Here is a 19062-nt window from a genome sequence, read left to right as displayed (position 1 = left end):
CTGTAAAAGGCTCTGTAAAGACTTCTTTTAACAGAGAGACTTACTTTTTTTTGTTCAAACTACGAATAACAAAAGTAAGATCTTGCTATCATGTTTGCTCTACAGAAAGTTTTCTTTATCATTGTTTTAATTCTAAACTAAAAAAGGAAATATGCAGTTAGAGTTTTTAAAAAGAACTTATATAACTGTGAGACTGGGTATGCTGCTTTAAAAGATGTAAAAGAAAATAAAGAGCAGTTCTCCACTGTTATCAAAATCATTGAGGAAGTGATGTGTTTTGTAAGAAAGAGGCCCAGACCTGACTCTTTTGATCTCCTCAAAATCAGTTTATTTCATCTAGCACATAGTAATAAAAATCTGAACTTTGGCTTTATTACGGTGGCTTCATGAGGATGAAATGTAATAGTGGATGGAAAGGCACGTTAAAGTATGTCAAATGCTTTATGTGATTTTAAATTGTTATATTTTATCTGGACTTTATTATTGTAATGGTGTTAGCAGAACAATTTTATGGTATGATTGTTTGACAGATATTTTTATAATAAAGTCGTCAACGAGGCTGACGTTTATATCTCTTTTGGAATAAGAGACAACTTAAAAGATAATCAAAAAGAAATGATGCAAAAAGCAATGCAGAGCACAACGGTAAGAGGTTCACTGGCACCTGAAGGTCCATCGTGAACGCTGGAGACGGAAAGTCCCTTCTGTACCATCTGGTCCTCTATGCTGTTTCATGCAGGTGTGGAAATGGGAGCTCAGACACCTTCCACTGACTCCTCACTATCCTGAGGAGAAAGTTCAGTCTCCTTGTCAGCAAGCCCCCTGCCGGCCCATCTCTCCCTTTCTTCTCCCTTGCACTGGTCACCCGTTGTGCCAACTCACCCCAGTCTCTCTCGCCTCCAGGTGTCTGCAGAGCTGCTCCTTCTGCCAGGGAATGCCCTGTTGCTTTGTCACCTCCTGCTTCTTCTCTGCCTGACTAACGCCATCCCATTCTTTGTCTCCACATCAACACCCATCCTGCTCCCTCAGGCCTTGAGTCACTCTCGATGGAGCGTGTTTCACACTTTATATTGCAGTGGTTTTCAACCAAGGGTGATTTCTACCCCCAAGGAGACATTTGGTAAAGTCCAGAGACATTTGTGGTTATCACAACTGGGCAAGAGGGTCACGTGAGCATTTCGTGGGTCGAGGTCAGGGACGTTGTAAAAGTCCTTCAGAGCAGTGCGCCCTCAGCAAAGAATTACCCTGTCCAAAATGTCAATAGTGCTGAGGTTGAAAACCACTGCAATTAGCAATGCCGTGCTTACTCCTTTACCGTTCTCTACACCAAACTCTCTGGGTCTGAATCATTCCCACTGTATGCCTAGAGCCAGCTCAGCTGCTGGCAAGTTTTTTAGGTGCTCTGTAAAGATTTGTAAGTGAATGAATTGCCGTGAGCTCACTGAGAAGCCACTGGCCCACAGTGAAGGCCGAGCGGTTGCGGGAGCTCAGAGGGCCCTGCCGCCCCTTCCTGGCTCGGTGCTCTCTGCGCCACGCTGTGGACGGTAAAGGCTCACGTCATTTTGGTCACTACTGCACTTTCACAGAGCTTGCATCACCAGTTAGTGAGCCCTTGCTCTTTCAAAGTACAGTTTCATTTAAGATATAAACGCCTCTTTTTTAATGCAAGATTCTATGTTAAACACTGAGGTTTAAAGCTACATAAGACAAAAATCCCTGTCCCCGAAGTACTCAATTTTAGAAGAAAAAATAAGGCAAAATCTATTTTACTGTTGTGGTTAATAATTAAATAATATCATATGCTTCGCTGGTGGCTCAGACAGTAAAAATCTGACCGAGGTTCGATCTCTGGGTCGGGAAGATCCCCTGGAGAAGGAATAGTACTCCGGTATTCTTGCCTGGAAAATTCCATGGACAGAGCAGCCTGGCAGGCTGCAGTCTGTGGGCTGGCAGAGAGTCGGACACGACTTAGCGATTAACATATCGTAGATAACCCTATATCCCATTACCCACTGTGCGTTTTTAAATTAGTGTCTTAATATGCAAGCAGAGTAAATATCATAAAATCCCATAAACTCTCAGTTAAGAGCAAAAGTAAGCTGAGAGGCCTAGAAAGATGATGATGACTCAGTGATGGGAAGAAGTCATCTTTGCCAGCTAGTACAAAAGAGACCTGTGGAACCAAATACTGTTTAAGATCCTTCCACATCTATAATTCTAAACAAATAGATTAGAAGATAACACTCTGGGCTTAAGTGGACTCAGTTACTCACTTTAGTGGTAAAGCTTTCCTCTTTGTCTTCGATTGAGAGGCTAGTAAAGGCACATTTTATTCATTTTTTCCTTATAAATTCTTCTCTGAAATAACTTGTTTATTTTCCCCCTTTAAAAAGTTGATAAACGGAATGGCTCAAGTCACATTTAACTCTGAAACAGCAGTTAAAGAGTTGTCCTATGAAAGTCTAGAAGATTTAAACGACAAGTACCTCTATATCGGTGTGACAATCACGGAGTCTACAGGTAAGTTTGTTTTCCCTCTTAAACTTTCTCTTGGCAAATATTTGCTGTTGTTTAGTTGCTAAGTCGTGTCCGACTTTTTTGCAACTCCATGAACTATAGCCCTCCAGGCTCCTCTGTCCATGGAATTTCCCAGGCAAGAATACTGGAGTGGGCTGCCATTTCCTTCTCCAGGGGACCTTCCTGACCCAGAGACTGAAGCTGCAGCTCCTGTGTCCCCTGCATTGGCAGGCAGATTCTTTACCTCTGAGCCACCAGAGAAGGTCCCCGGGAGGAGGGCATGGCAACCCACTCTAGCAGCCTTGTCTGGAGAATCCCATGGACCCAGAAGCCTGGCGGGCTGTAGTCCATGGGCTCACAAAGAGTTGGACATGACTGAAGTGACTTAGCATGCACCAGAGAAGGTCCCCTGGAGAAGGGCATGGCAACCCACTCCAGTAGCCTTGCCTGGAGAATCCCATGGACAGAGAAGCCTGGAGGGCTATAGTCCATGGGCTCACAAAGAGTTGGACGTGACTGAAGCGACTTAGCATGCACTAGAGAAGGGACTTTCTCTTGGGAAATATTTAGACAGCATATTAAAGGCATAAATAATTACTACATTCTTTCACGTTTTGCTTCCTTTCATAGTTACATTTGATTTTTCCATCATTAAAACTGGGATTGGAGTGTTGCGTTGTCACTCCCTCGCCACTGGGTCTCTACTGTCTCAGTGGCAAGAAGGGATGACACCCGCCCATTTAACAGCCCAAGTGGCTCACAGCCTGTCTGGCTTGAACATCTGGCACCTCAGTTTTCTCACCCGGAAGGAATCAAAACCAAAGAGAGCATGTGTGTACAGGCCTTTGGTGAAGTACCATGCAAACGACAGTTACCACGACTACCACTGTTTTATCCACTTAGTTGTATGATGAGGGAGTTGAACTAAGTACACGATAAAGCCCTCTTCTTCTTCTGGAATAGTAATTCTATCCAAAACTGGAGGTAATGTTTCTCACACGGGTCCAATAATGGTATACGCCTCTCAGTGTTCCGGCGGGAATGAGAGCCCGTGTGCGCAGAGCACTCTGACCAGCACCTCTTCCCCCCTTTCTCCTGCCCTCCCCTCCTCGCCGCCCCTCCTCCCTCCTCGTTCCCTTCCCTCTCCATCTCCCCCTCCTCCTGTTCCTCCTCGTCTTCCCCGTTCTGCTTCCTCTCCTCCTCGCCACCTATTTTTTCCCCTTAGCATTCTTAATATCTTGTCTAGTACTCTTAACCCTCACTCTGATGGTTTTAATAGTTAATAATTATTACTCCCAGTTGGATTACTTTGTCTTACTTCTGATATATCTCGATTACTAATGTACCTTATATTTGCAGGTCTATATTGAACCCCCAGTCAACCATGAGCAAATAATTTAAACACACTAAGTCCATTTTTTTCCCAATAAAATGACTGTTACACTAGAAGATTCCTAAGTCTCCTTCTACCTCTTTATACTTGTCCTTCTAGGGAAGCAGAATGAAGAACTGAGGTGATTACAGAGTTATTAAGCACCTTGTATACATCAGATGCTCAAAAGATGCAGGAGAATGATGATGACTTTAGACTCCCTGCCCTCTCTATATTTTTGACATTGTTTTTATGTTTCTTTCTTACTGTTATTTTTCTCGATTTATTTAAAATAAATTCAGTTTAAGCAATGTTTATTAGATATGCAAAGAGCGCTGCTAAATATGCAGCTTACAAATGTTAATGGTGCATAATTTCAATACTCAAGTGCCTTACAAACACCATCAGCTTAAAGACAAATATACAAAGAACTCTTTGACAAGAAGGGAGTCCACGTGTGCTCTAAGCAAAGTGCTAGTGCTACTGACCTGCAGAAGAAGACGAGCTCCAGATGATCGCTGAGCAACCAGCAAAGGTGTCCTGAAGATGACTGGTCTTGTCTTGAAAGACTAGTAGGGTTTTGAGGAAGGGGTGACAGGCAGCGTGAAGTGGGGCACTCTTCAGAAAGGGGGCATACCAAGGGTGACCGTTGAGAATAGCAGATTACCCTGTTGGCTGAAGTATAGGATATACATGTAGGGGTGCGTATGTGCATGCTAAGTCACTCCAGTCGTGTCCAACACTTTGCAGCCCCATGCACCGAAGCCCACCAGGCTCCTCTGTCCATGGGATTCTCAAGGCAAGAATACTGGAGTAGGTTGCCATGCCCTCCTCCAGGGGCTCTTCCTGACCCAGGGCTCGAAACCATGTCTCTTCTATCTCCTGCACTTGCAGGCGGGTTCTCTACCACTAGCGCTGCCTGGGAAGCCCATATGTGGGAGTGTCAGGGATGTAATCCTGGAAGAAGTTAGGGACACTAGAGCTCTGCATATTATTCTGATAACTCATTATATACAAGTTTAGCCAAAGGGTAACACTACTGGGTCTTGCCAATAGACCCTCTGGGTTCTCTCTACCTGAAGCTCTTTTTTTATGTTTTCTTCAATTCTCTCTATATCCCTGCTCCCTAAAGATGACCTCCCTGTAAGGCTTAGTCTCTGGCTGACCCTTTCTTCTCTCCTTAATGCCTTCTATGTATTTAAATGGAACTCAAGCAACCGGTGAAAGTGGCGTCCCCTCCTCAAATTTCGCCTCAGTCTGATCCTATTTCCCTACTTCCACAAGGGCCGTCTCTACACGTAAGCCCTGAGCATAAGGCCTTGGAAACGCCTGAGAAGGGTTTAAACTCTTCTCTGCACTGCCCCTCCGAACCAAGACCCATGTCTACTTGCTGCTGGTAAATGAGTGAGTGCAGGAATGAATGAGTGGGTCTGTGGAGGCACGTGGAGACAGACGTGGCTCCCCACACAGATCAGTACACTTCTAATACATTTTTGTCATTTCTTCAGGTGGATTTTCTGAAGAAGCAGAAATTCCTGGCATCAAATATGTCCTTTCTCCCTACAAACTGAACTTGGTTGCTACTCCTCTTTTTGTGAAGCCTGGGATTCCATATTCTATCAAGGTTAGGTTGGGGGTGGGGGTACTGCTGGATGTGATTGTCTTTCTCAAAAAAAACATGGGGGCCGACAAGCAAAGGAAGGATAAAGGAGAAGCAGAGCACAGAGGGAGCTCAGTCTGCGCGTGAGACCTGCCTCTCTGACAGTGCGGTCAGCAGTGGGGACCGCCAGCCAGCTTCTCTCTCGGGAATAGTGTCGAACCTTAGGACGGTATCAGCGCTTAGTAGGATAGCCTGTGTCAGGCATTCGCTAAATGAGCCTTACCTCAACGATATGTGTTATAAATAAAGCTCCATATGTCTATAGTTCAAAAAAACACTAACATTTAAAAATATTTGACAACACGTTCTTAAAAAGCCTTAAGACAGAGATGTCATTCCTTGAGAATAAACCCCTTTCTCTGTGTGTGTATTTCCCACGGCCTGAGGGGGCACTGCTGTGCTCGTCACTCGGCCTTCTCTGCACGCGACGCCGTCGGAGCTCATCTCTCCGTATCGTTCCCTGTCCTTTCCATCTCAACACTTTTCTGTCTGTCCCTGACTCTTTCCTCTCCGGTTTTTGTTTTTTTTTCTCCTTTTCAATATTTTCTCTCCTTCTTCCTCTTTTCCTTTTTAAAATGCTGATAGTATGGAGCTAAAACATTTACCTGACTGTAATTATATTTTACTGTATTTAGTATTCTATATCTGATCATATATTATATAAAACATACTCTATTACATATACTATGTTTTATTATATTTATAAAATGAATATTTTTATTCCCTATCCTTGAGAAAGCTGTAGATCACTGGCTTTTAAGAGAAAAAGATTTATCAGACCCCAAGCAACCTTTGGACATGCTTATAACTTCTTAATACATATACAACACATTTAATAATATATAACATGTTACTGTATAATGCTTATGATAATTTACAATTTATTATAGAGTATATTAATACAATATATACAAAATATCATAAAATATGTCACTATATAGAATATATTTATTTTTTAAATGTCTATGCATTATATATTTATCTTTATATAAATATATTTATATACTATATATCTCTCTATATTGCACATCACATATAAAAATAAATAATGTAAAATATGCCTTTGTGGAAATTCTATATGAGTTTAGCATATGCATGGCAATGAGAGGTAGAGTTTAAGGAGAAAAAAATGTATTTATTGTTTTTCATGGGGCTTCTCTGGTAGTTCAGCTGGTAAAGAATCTTCCTAAAATGCAGGAGACCCTGGTTTGATTCCTGGATGGGGAAGATCCCCTGGAGAAGGGCATGCAACCCACTCCAGTATTCTAGCTTGGAGAAACCCCATGGACAGTGAAGCCTGGCAGGCTACATTCCATGGGTTGCAAAGAGTCGGACACGACTGAGCGACTAAGCCCTATACTATTATCTCTCATATCTAAGAGATTAATTCCCAGAAGTGATTGCTTCATTTTCTCTTTTATCTAGTTCTCAACCAATTGAAGAAACACAGAAATTAAAGAACAGAAGACCTTATCTCATCTACTTGGCAGGCCTAATACAATGTTTATATTCTGAGTCTTCCTGATATACAGGGGAATCCATTCAAGAATGATTTAACTAAATAAGAGTAGGCTCTTTTATATATAAGATGAGAACATGCTTCTCTTTAGTTAATTGAATATGAATAATTTATACACTGGTGAGGAGAAAGGAAAATTATTTCAGAACTGTTTTGCTTTAAAAGAAGTGATGAGCTGTGGAAATGAATTTGGACTGTTCTGGCAAACAGGTGCAAGTTAAGGATTCATTTGACCATTTAGTAGGAGGGATACCGGTGACCCTGAGCGCAAAAACGTTCGACGTGAACCAAGAGATATCTGACTTGGAGTCGAAAAAGAGTGTAACACGTTCCAGTGACGGAGTAGCTTCTTTTGTGGTGAATCTCCCATCTGAAGTGACGGTGCTGGAGTTTAATGTGAGCTGAATTCTCCTGTTAAATTTTTTAGGACACTGTGTACTTTTGACTGTGTGTTTTGGCCAATGTGCAGAAAAAAATGTGGCAGATTTTAGACATGAGTCCAGCAAAGAGTTCCACAATTTTGCAACCAAAGGAAAAAAAAAAAAAAAAGCACCAGAGGCAATCTTCAAATTAACTGAATGGTCGTTTAGGAAGATAAATGTATCAGTTTTTATTTCAGGTGAATTATTTTCTCTTGCATTAGTAAGACTGTATTAAAATCTAGAAGCATGAAATAGGAATAGCAATGAAAATTAGTGATAGAAAAGTCTCTCTTTCCCACCTCGCAAACTTTTGTCTCTCTTCAGGGCCTCAGAGGGGTCAAATGTGGAATCCTCTCTTTTTTTTCTAGCTATATGAATTACTCTACCTGAAAGTTCACTTAATAGTCTTCTCTCCCAACAAATAATATTTAGGATAAACTCCAGATAAAAAATAACTTAATAATGTGTGTCAATGACATTGACAGCATGTCAGCTGCACAGATTCGCTGTCATCTGCTGAGCCCGTATGAAGCGCTAGACATCATACTAAGAGCTTTATGTAGAACACATTCCATACCCATTTAATCAGCTCTCTGAATCAGAGAATACTGTCTTTGCCATTTTGCTGCTGAGGAAACAGAGGCTTTTAACCTCTCTTGTGGTTATATAACTTATCCAGACTTAATAAATGATGGCTCTTGAATGCAAACCAATGTATATCTCACCCCAGATATTAACCTCTCTGCTGTCAAAGGCCGATATCACTGCCATGATATCACTCCTGCCCCACTTCTGTGTTTGTAAGCCCTTGCCTGTGCTACGGCTTCACAGTGAAACTGGGCCAAAAGCCTGTGTGATGTCCATCCACAACTCCTGTTCCCAGTCCTCGGGGCCTGTAACCCAAAAGAGAAGAATCCCAAGCTCACCATGACACTTCAGGGAGGATGCCAGTGTTTGTTCCATGAGCATCACTCTGTTTTCACTTCACTGGACTTTCCCACCATAACCCACAGTCCCGTATTATCCCAGTTATTGTCCATAGCCTTTGTAAAGTTATCTGATACCACAGCTGTACAAACACATTGGAGGAGTGGATTTCTTTTTCTTTAGCAATTGGTGTTGTGAAATTTAGAAATGTATAAAGCAAAGAAAGGAATTTAAAAGGTATGTTTCACAGAAAACATACCTTCACATCACGGTCCACGTATCTTTGTTTAACTTTTTTTTTTTTCCTTTTCAGCTCAAGACAGAGGATATAGACCTTCCCGAAGAAAATCAGGCCAGTAAAGATTACCGAGCAGTAGCGTATTCATCCCTCAGCCAAAGCTACCTTTATATTGACTGGACAGAAAACTATAAACATTTGCTTGTGGGAGAGCATCTGAGTATCGTTGTCACACCCAGAAGTCCATATATTGACAAAATAACTCACTACAATTACTTGGTAAGCATAATAGTGACAGACTTACCTGACCTTTGCTTACAGAGAAGTGTTAGAATGATCCCTGACACAAGTTCTTACAAAGCACTTCCAAGAACATCACCTGACTGAATAGCCAGTTTTTCAAAAGCCTTTGAGACAGGGCATGATTTTCATGACTGTTTCACAGAAGAGGAAGCTGAGGGACCAAGGACTTAAGACTCATCACAGTCACCCAACTTGGAAGAGAAAGGTCGCGATCAGAACTGGGAACCTCTGATTCTCCGCGTGACGTGCCTTTCACCAAAGAGAGCGCGAGTCCTCCTCAGAGAGAGCCTGATTAAATTCTCACATTACCTCTGCTCTACTTCATGGCCACAGATTGCCTACCTAGACCCGTTTAAAATACGTGCATTTCAGTGTAATGCAGGAGGGACCCAAATCCTGCTCTTAAGGGTTGAATCATTTCAAACCTGCTCCAGGAGTATCCCTATTACGTCACTTACATTAAACAGAGGGATCAGTCAAGACTGTCAGTGAAAGCTAGGAAAGAATCCACAAAAAATGTCGTAGGCTTCATGACAATTACCAAAGAAATGGGATTAATTATTCTGAAGTTCAGGCCACACAAGTGATGATGACTTTCTTTCAACAGTTTTAAGGAAAAAATTTAAATGACATCTAGTGAATTCCTGAACTTCAGTCCCTTCATCTGCACAATGGAGATAGCATTCCCAACCTTCTGGTTATCATGGAGACTAAAAGAGTTAATTGAACATGAAGTTCCTGGCACATAGTAGGCCCTGGCAATGTAAACTTTCTTTTTCTTTAACATAATTTCTACTCTCACTCCCAAGCTCTATCCTAAAGCAAAGGTTATGTTTTGTAATTACCATTTCTGCTGCTGATTATTTTTAGGTTTTATCCAAGGGCAAAATTGTTCACTATGGCACAAGGGATAAACTTTCGGATTCAGCTTATCAAAGTATAAACATCCCAGTGACACAGGACATGGTTCCTTCCGCTCGTCTCCTGGTCTATTACATCGTCACAGGGGAGCAGACTGCAGAATTAGTGTCTGATTCAGTCTGGTTAAATATCGAGGAAAAGTGTGGCAACCAGCTTGAGGTAAGCCACAAGTTACAAGTCCCAGTCAGATTTTCTCCTGAATAAAGGGGCTGTAAATGCAGCTATCTGTGAAGTTTTGTGTCATACAAATGATTATTTTCTTTTCCAAATGACCTTTAGGTTCATCTGTCTCCAAGGACAGATACGTATTCCCCTGGCCAACGTGTATCTCTTACTATGGAAACTGAGCTGGATTCCTGGGTGGCTTTGACAGCAGTGGACAGTGCTATATACGGGGTGCAAAGGACAGCCAAGAGGCCCCTGGAAAGAGTTAAGTAGTGTGTGGCCTTCGTTACTGGGGTGGCCCGAGGCAGTGCTTCACAAACGGGCCATTAGGGTGAGCGGTAGGGAAAGAACAAAAAGCGGACTAGACTTGCTTTTCTGCTGACACAGTCTCCTCAGAACAGGGGCTCCTAGGAAGGAAAGCCATCACGCTAGTCTCCAAAGCCCAGGTCTATCCTTTTCCACTTTTCCAAGTATGGAGTTAAGCACTTTAAAAGCATATGATCATGCTAGTAGGGACATTCATGGGGCCAGAGTACCACTGACTGGTAGGGTTTGGAGATCTGGGAGCAGGGGACTTCACAGTAGCAGCACCAAGGAAGAATGAATAGGCAAGCGCCGGGGGATTTTCGCTTTTGTTTCCTTTTTTTTTCTCATTAAAATCTGTGGCCCAGAAGAATCTGAAAATTATTCATTTTCTCTGAAAGTGAAAGTGAAAATTGCTCAGTCACGTCTGACTCTTTGTGACCCCATGGACTATACAGCCCATGGAATTCTCCAGGCCAGAGTACTGGAGTGGGTGGCCTTTTCCTTCTCCAGGGGATCTTCCCAACCCAGGGATCAAACCCAGGTCTCCTGCATTGCAGGTGAATTATTTACCAGCTAAGCCACAAGGGAAGCATAAGAATACTGGAGTGGATAGCCTATCCTTTCCCCAGGGGATCTTCCCAACCTAGGAATCGAACCAGGGTCTCCTGCATTGCAGGCAGACTCTTTTCCTCTAAGTTCCCATTTACCTCCCCTATGAGAAGTGAAAGTTGTTCAGTCGTGTCCGACTCTTTGCCACCCCATGGACTATACAGTCCTCAGAATTCTCTAGGCCAGAACACTGGAGTGGGTAGCCTTTCCCCTCTCCAGGTGGTCTTTCCAACCCAGGGACTGAACCCAGGTGTCCCACATTGCAGGCGGGTTCTTTACCAGCTGAGCCCCCAGGGAAGCCCTTACCTCCCCTGTGCTCTGCTACAGTTTTCTAGGCTTGAGTTTCTTTGAAGAAGGAAGAAAGAACTGAGAAACTATTAAGTTCAACATATTCAGAAAGGAAAATTATTTGGGGTCAAAATTAAAACTGGGAAAAGCCTTCCTCAAAACAAATTCTCGTTTACTTAGAACCTACAGCCCTCTTTCCCAAAATACAAGAGATTGCGCTGTTCTTTTTTCTTTAATCTTTCAGTGATTTAAAAGCTAGCTTATTAATTCACTTACAAATTCACTCACTTATTCTTTTTTGGACATTATATTGATTACAGTATGCACTCTATGTACAAAAGAGCATGGGTCGATTTCGAAGCATCGTCTCATCGAAGCTTAAAACTTAGTTCTTGATTTAATTTTGCCTAGGCATGTATTTTTAAGAACAAACTAAAGGAAGGAAGTCGGGAGATTCGGTCTTGGGCCATTAGATAAATGATAGGCCTGTGCATTTCCCAGATTTGTTAGAATCATATAAGAGTTTGTACCTTTAGTTTTTCAGAGGAATGATTTCCGTATCTGATTAGGCTTACTATTTTGCCTTTTAGGAAGCGTGCTAAGAATTATTAAATTAACTAAGTACCTCTGAACAGGTATTTCAAACTTTAGAGACGAGTGACCTGGGCTGTGGGGCAGGCGGTGGCCGTGACAATGCAGACGTGTTCTATCTAGCCGGACTCACCTTCCTCACCAATGCAAACGCAGATAACACCCGAGAAAAGGGTAAAAAACACCGATTCTCGTTTATTCTTCAAACTGGTTACTGAAATTTACGTGAACAGTTTGCCTCCCAGACTTCGTTGTTGTCCCTCCTCCAGAATAATTCACTACACTGATCTTATGGTGACATGACTGGGTAACTCCTCTGTATAAATGGTTTCATTAGCCTTCAAGATAAAGTACAAATTCTTTTCTGTAATGCTCCAGGCCCTCTGTGATCTTCTCCCCAGCTCTTTGCAGCCGTTTCTCATCCCCCTCTACGGGACCTTATGTTTATGCCATAGAGAACCAAGTGTTGTTATGGGTGGCACTAGCCTGTTTGACGTCTTTGACTTTTCCTCATTAGGACTTCTCTCCCTTTCATCAGCCTGCAGAAGCTAGTGGACGACTCCTCTCCTCTGTGCAAGCTTTTCCTCGTATAGAATCGATCGTTTCCTCTCCTTCAGTAGGAGTCTACTATAGGGACTAGGGCTATTTATAAGTGATTCAATAGAAGTACATCACTCAGTTCAGTTCAGTTCAGTTCAGTCGCTCAGTCGTGTCTGACTCTTTGCGACCCCAGGAACCATAGCACGCCAGGCCTCCCTGTCCGTCACCAGCTCCACTATCTGGCCTTAAACTTAGTGACCCATCTTGTTTCAGTCACTGCACTGGGAACTCTTTACAGGCAAGGACCACACCTTAATCGTTTTCTTCCTGTGGCTTTAAAACTGTTCATAATTACACTTGATACTATTATTTATAGTAATATAAGCACAGAAAATAATTAAAATAGCATACCTAACAAAAACTTGGCTCACTCCTAAGGGCTCAGGTATTTCCCTGTAATGAGTGGATCACAAAGCTTATAGGATCTAAAACCAAACTCAGATCAAACAAGTCAAACTGTGTAACAACAGATCGTGGGCCCCTCCAAACACAAGTCACACTGGGATGTGTAGTGTACAGAGCGTGGTCAAAACCAGGTTCTCAGTATTTGTTGAATGAGTTATGTGAATGTTTAAAAAAAAATAATTTCTTGGAATTTTGTGTTTTTTGAGATTTTTATCTCTTTTCCCCCTCCTTTTTTTCTTTATCTTTTTAAAACAGATGAACCTTGTAAGGAAATTCTCAGGCCAAAGAGAATGCTGAAAAAGAAGATAGAGGAAGAAGGTATTATAAAGGTTTCATGTGATTGTCAAAAGGTTATGATCATGTAATTCAAAAGCTGGAGAAAACTAAACATCATCTAATTTCTCGTCATTCAGATGAACGGGTGAAAAGGGAGCTATATACAGACATGTAGCTCATCTCCCTTGGAAAGATTCATCTAAACAAATCCAGTAGTTCATTTGCCATAACCCTAATCTAAGGGAAATAAGTCTTTGTTATTTCTACCTTTAAAATATAAAAGATTAACTTTTATTTGTTACAAATATTCCTCTCTGCAAACTTCATCTAGGGACTAAAATTACATTCTTCCATTTTATTCTAAAAAATCCATGGTTTAATTAACTCCAAGATATACCTAGATGTCTATCTCTTCTTGCATACATTTAATACTTAAGAGTCGGTTGGATTATTGGGAGGAATAAGCCCAATAGAAATTATTGTGAAGTATTATTTAAACAGAGACATGATAATTGGCAATGATACAGTAGAAAGAACGCTGAACCAGGAGCCAGTGACCTGAGCTCAAACAATAAGGGTGTTTATAGTAAAACAAGAATATACGTCATTTATATACGTCATTTTAATCCTAGCTTTCATTCTGAGTTTTAATGATACCAAAAGAGAGATATTGGTCAATCCGAGCATTTATGATGAAGGATGATGCCACTGATGAAGGAGTACAAACAAGAAACATTTGAAAAAAATAGGATATTTAGCTTGAAGAAGAACATACTTGTATAGTGATAACTGCCTTCAAATATTTTGCAGGCTTCTCAGATTAACTTACTTTATTCCAAAGGGTGCTGAATCCAAGGTGCTCGTTTCAAAAGACAGTACTTAGGTGAGTTGCAGGAAGCCCATAAACATTTAGTGCGAATCAGAATGGACAAGGGACTACTTTATGAGGCCACACTCTTCCTATGGCAGTTCCACAAGGAGGCCGGACAGCCCACCAGCCGCGACTGTTGTGGGCCAGGGACCCTGTGGCAGCAGAAACCGGGTATCCCTCGAGAGCCGTTCTAAGCCTGAGATGTTTGACTCTGTGCATAATCAAGGGCGTTTGAATTATGATCGTTTCAGCCGCTAAATACAAACACATAAATGTGAAGAGATGTTGTTATGATGGAGCCCATCGGAACGATGATGAAAACTGTGAGCAGCGAGCCGCTCGGATTAAGAAAGGCCCCATATGTGTCAAAGCATTCAAGGAATGTTGTGCCATCGCAAGCGAGTTCCGGGCTAACAAGACTTACAAAAATATCCAACTAGGAAGGCTCCGTAAGTTTGGCATTTTCTATCGGAAAATATGAAAAATTTGATGTTACTTTATGCTGCCAAAAAAGGCGGTGTTCATGCTCTGCTTAAAATGGAAAGTAGAAAAGATAACTTGTAAATGCTCTTAAGAAAAAAAATTCTTGTCACTTTCGGGAATCAGAAGAGGTGAATACGGTATAGAGCAGAGTGCTCTCGCCCATAGTCAACAACCAGGCGAGTCTGAAGCTGACTCAGTCTATAAACGTAAATGATTTCTCATCCTCTCTGAGCCTCACTATCCTCATTTTTAAAGCAAGAAACTTGGGCCAGATGATATCTAATATGCCTTTGAGTTCTAAAATTTCATGATTCTATGATATTACAACCATTAAAATCCTGTTTGTACCTATACTGACCAAATATAGCAAAAGATTTCAAAGTGTAGCATAAAGTTAAATGTACTTACATAAAAGTTGAAATCTTATTTCAATTGAAACCACCATATACATCTTCAGAATTAACAGGTTTTCAGAACTTTTAGGACTTTCAGTTCATTCATATACAGTCAAAACAAACAAAAACAGAATGATAGATCCTGTTTGATTGTTTTGCTTAACAGTATGTCTTAAATGTTATTGTTCTGAGTGGATATATTTCTGCAGAAATAAACTCTTGTGGCCATTTGTTGAAACCAAGTCATTAGATATACGTAGGTTGTTTTCAGATTTTTGCTTATTACGTGCAGTATTTTTTATGAACAATCTAGTGCAAATCCATTTCTCGTGGTCCAGTTTTTCAACTCTTAATCATCTGGGTTGGCATCAGTTGCCTGGAATTCAGCCTCTCTAGTTCTCTCCTCTGTTCCTTGTTCTTGACAGTTTAGCCTCCCAAATCTCACGCCTGGTGTTGCAACTCTGCCAGGGTCTGTTTGGGTTTCTCTCTCTGCTCTGAAGCCTGTAAACTGCCTCCAGACAGTAAACCTGGATAATTTTGGGGTTTACCTAATCTGTCTCCCTTCCCTGAGGGATCCCTGATCTGGCTCACTTATGCTCTAATATCTGAAAGCAAGCTGTTGTGTCTGGTTTCTAGTTTTTTTAAGGCAGAGAAGTAACTCTAGTCCGTATCAGAACATCTTGGACCTAAGCAGAGATTCTGCTCAGTTTTATTAAAGGAAATATAAATAAATGTCTGCGGTAAGGCAAAGAATCGCATAAACTTCCTTATTTTATAAAACAATAACAATTGTTGTGATTTTTAAATGTAAATAACTTTTAAACTTTTACTTATTTATTTGGCTGCACTGGGCCTTAGTTGTGGCATGTGGGATTTAGTTCCCTGACCAGGGGTCAAACCCAGGGCCCCTGCATCAGGAGCCCAGAGTGGTAGCCACTGGACCACCAGGAAAATCCCTGCAATAGACAGGGATTTACTTTATAGGGATTTACTTTACTTTATATTAGACTTTATAGACTAATTACTATTTTGTACAGTTTTCAGAACATGAAACATTTAGCAATTTAGAAAAAAGTTATTAAATATATTTTTATGCTTTATTCATTTTGTCAGAGCTACTAGTGGAGAAATCCTAGTAGGCCTTTATTGTTCTATTTTGAAACTGCTAAACAAATGTTTCATTGACCTTTCAGAAAATACTTAAGCTATTGATTAATGTCTACATTTAAAAATTCAGCCCTAGGTAGAATTTTTGCTGTTTTTCCGTAATCATATATACTTTCCCCCCCCCAGATGTAAAGTCTCTTTTACCAGTAACCAAACCAGAAATAAGAAGCTATTTTCCAGAAAGCTGGCTATGGGAAGTTCATCATGTCCCGAAAAGGTATCATATTTCTTTGACATTCCTCTGAAAAATACGGAAAATATAACCAAAAATCTGGAAGCTACCCATTTCCCAACAGTTTATTTAGGAGTTAAGATCATACCACCACTGGGTCAAATTTTATTTTACTTTTTTTTTTTTTTTTTGACATGTGATTTGTCTGAGAATTAGTTCCACATCAAGATCAGCTCTTGGGGAAGAAGGGTACTATTCCATTCAGCTTCATTCCATTTCAGTTAGTCTTTGCCAAGCACAACGGTGTGCTTTATGCTGCATTACACAGCTGTTTTCATCCTGAAATATCTGTAACTACAAAGCAAACATTGATTAATAGGGAGGAAGGTTCTTTCCCTGTTAAAGTCCTTATCCAACACTTGCTTGTGGAATGCCTACTCTGTACCCGGCACTGAAAGCAGTACTGCTTCCCTGCAGGTCACCCCTCCTCAGGGGGCCGGAAGTGGGGGTGGACGGGATCTCAAGGCACAGACTTTCCAGGGAGCAGCCAAGGCAGCGAGTCCAGGGCCTGACACCCGATTTCTTCGGGGTCCCCCGGTCTCCACCCTTGTCCCGCACGTCCCTCCTCCTCAGTGTCGTCCACCTCATCTGGCATTGCCCCTTGCCTTGCATTTCCCTTCATAAGCCTTTCTACCACTGTCCCCCCTAATGATTGGATGCGTTACCCCTTCAGTGAGCCCTGTTACACATATCACGCAGTATAATGACTACCTATCACATTAAAATGTAAATACTTCCAGAGCAAGGACTAAATTCAGACCAGTTTTGTATCCAATACCTGGCCCAGGGTCCAGCTTGCAGAGGCACTGAAAGAAATGTGTTGGATCCATGCACACTGCCTCTGAACTTTTTCTGTCTTATCGGTACAATTTATTTACTGAATATAGACTGTGAACTAACCGCTGGAGAGCAGAACGGCATCAGCGAGTACTTAGTACTATGCTTGATACAAAGTTGATGCACAATCGTTGTTTGTTGAATGAGTACAAGCTTGATCTTCATCAGAAATTTTTAGTTATGTCAGCTTTGTTATGGGCAGTTTTAAGATACATTAGCAGTTTGCTTCCCTATTTTAGAACACACTACGCAATAAACAGTTCATGGGGTCACACAAAAGAGGGAGACGCGACTTAGCAACTAAATAACAAGGTGATAAACATAATTTTTTCTTTGAACTGTATGTTTTGAGTTTGCAGTGTTTCAAAGGTATCCTTCCGAGTTTGAATTCTCATCATACCAGTAAAATATGTAAAAGTATGGAACGAGTGTAAGAGTTACTGGATATATTTTTCTTGCTTGATTTCTTCTTAATACCTGATGTGATTTTGTTCTGGTGCGATTTCTTTCTTCTAAAGTAGTATGAGGCAGAAATTCTGCAAGTTGTCAGTTTTGGTTAGTAAATGTCCCACTGTATTCGAATGTCAACATTTCAACTTTCAGAAACCAACTGCAGTTTGTGCTGCCTGACTCTCTCACTACCTGGGAAGTTCAAGGTGTTGGAATTTCAAATAGTGGTAAGCAAATTGAAGTTATATATTTACGTAAAGAGTGAATTGATTTGGCAAAAACGCAGGGTTTTTTTAAAATTACTGTCTTTTTAGTTTATCCAGAACTTAAGTGGTGCCGTCTCTTAAAGTCTGTTTATAGTGTATTACAAGGAGGCTTAGATAAGCTCACATCTTGGACTGTATCAGTCTCCTCTTTTGTTCTCCTATTAGTCATCATTTTGTAGACGGAGGTGAAGCCCCCATTTTTCTTGTTTTATTCTCAGTGACTAGAAGATGGAGTGGTATTAGAGACGAATACGGGATTTCCCTCCTGGACTAGTCCCCTTTTGTGGTGATTTAGTGCCGATTCTTTACAAATAACTTCAGGCCTGGCTTGTTGGTTTGCTTTCTGCTTTGTGTTCTTATAAATCTTGGCTTCCACAACCAAAATTTCATGCCTGTTAAATGGAACCTGTAATGAGTATCTAAAAAAGAGATTTGGTGCTTCAGTTAGTAATCATTCTCACTCCTTAAATAGAATTAAATACTTTTTGGACAAACACAGTTTTCTGTTAATACCAGTAATTATTGAACGAAGATCAATGATATAAGAATAGACCTTAAATTATCTCACCACAAGAAAAACGTTGTGCAGTACATATGATGCTGGATGTTAACTAGACTTATTGAGGTGATCACTTACAATGTATACAAATATCGAATCACTATGTTGTACACCTGAAGTTACTATAATGTTACATGTCAATTATAGCCCAGTTTTTAAAAATCAGTGCATAGGAAATTCAAGGAAAAATCCATAGGGATAACAAGGCAGAGGAAAAACATGATCTAGCATTCATTTTTCCTTGAAGCAAAGCAAATCTGAAACATTTTAGTACTGATAAGGTATTATGGGAATTTCCTAATTCACATCAACTTTGCTTTTACTTGGTCTGAAGGTATATGTGTGGCTAATACTCTGAAAGCAAAGGTGTTCAAAAGCGTCTTCCTGGAAATGAACATACCATATTCTGTTGTACGAGGGGAACAGATCCAACTGAGTGGAACTGTCTACAACTATAGAACATCTGGGATTCAGGTAAGTAAATATTTATGGTACGTTCAATAAATGGGAAAAAAATGAAGATGTCCCTAGTCTTCTGAGAATTCTATTAATGGAATTACCATGTATACACAAAAAATGAAAACTCAGTGAAGGGAAGAAGAAAAGTTAAAATTATTCATACAGTTCCCGTTGATGAAGAACACGGTCCTTGAGATAGTCGGCACGCTGTGCGGGCTCGCGTT

The 19062-nt window shown here is 40.9% G+C and overlaps 1 protein-coding gene across 3 annotated transcripts in view; it reads left to right on the top strand.

Moving 5' to 3' along the window:
* C5 (complement C5) overlaps positions 1–19062 on the top strand; it is a 94850-nt gene that overhangs the window by 21579 nt on the left and 54209 nt on the right. For all 3 annotated transcript variants that reach the window (XR_011144994.1, XM_068973680.1, XM_068973682.1), the window contains exons 8-20: positions 531–645; positions 2394–2520; positions 5398–5513; positions 7279–7464; positions 8731–8934; positions 9829–10038; positions 10159–10308; positions 11883–12012; positions 13099–13161; positions 14242–14439; positions 16162–16252; positions 17708–17781; positions 18714–18853. Coding sequence is in view for 2 of the 3 variants with exons in the window: in XM_068973680.1 (XP_068829781.1) it covers positions 531–645; positions 2394–2520; positions 5398–5513; positions 7279–7464; positions 8731–8934; positions 9829–10038; positions 10159–10308; positions 11883–12012; positions 13099–13161; positions 14242–14439; positions 16162–16252; positions 17708–17781; positions 18714–18853 (1804 nt within the window). In the remaining variant the exon portion in view is untranslated. The remainder of the gene's footprint in view (positions 1–530; positions 646–2393; positions 2521–5397; positions 5514–7278; positions 7465–8730; positions 8935–9828; positions 10039–10158; positions 10309–11882; positions 12013–13098; positions 13162–14241; positions 14440–16161; positions 16253–17707; positions 17782–18713; positions 18854–19062) is intronic.

The sequence above is a fragment of the Capricornis sumatraensis genome, chromosome 6 (assembly GCF_032405125.1).
Source record: "Capricornis sumatraensis isolate serow.1 chromosome 6, serow.2, whole genome shotgun sequence".
NCBI lineage: Eukaryota > Metazoa > Chordata > Mammalia > Artiodactyla > Bovidae > Capricornis > Capricornis sumatraensis.
Note: the sequence above shows the minus strand (reverse complement) of the source record. Positions and strands in the feature narration are given on the sequence as shown.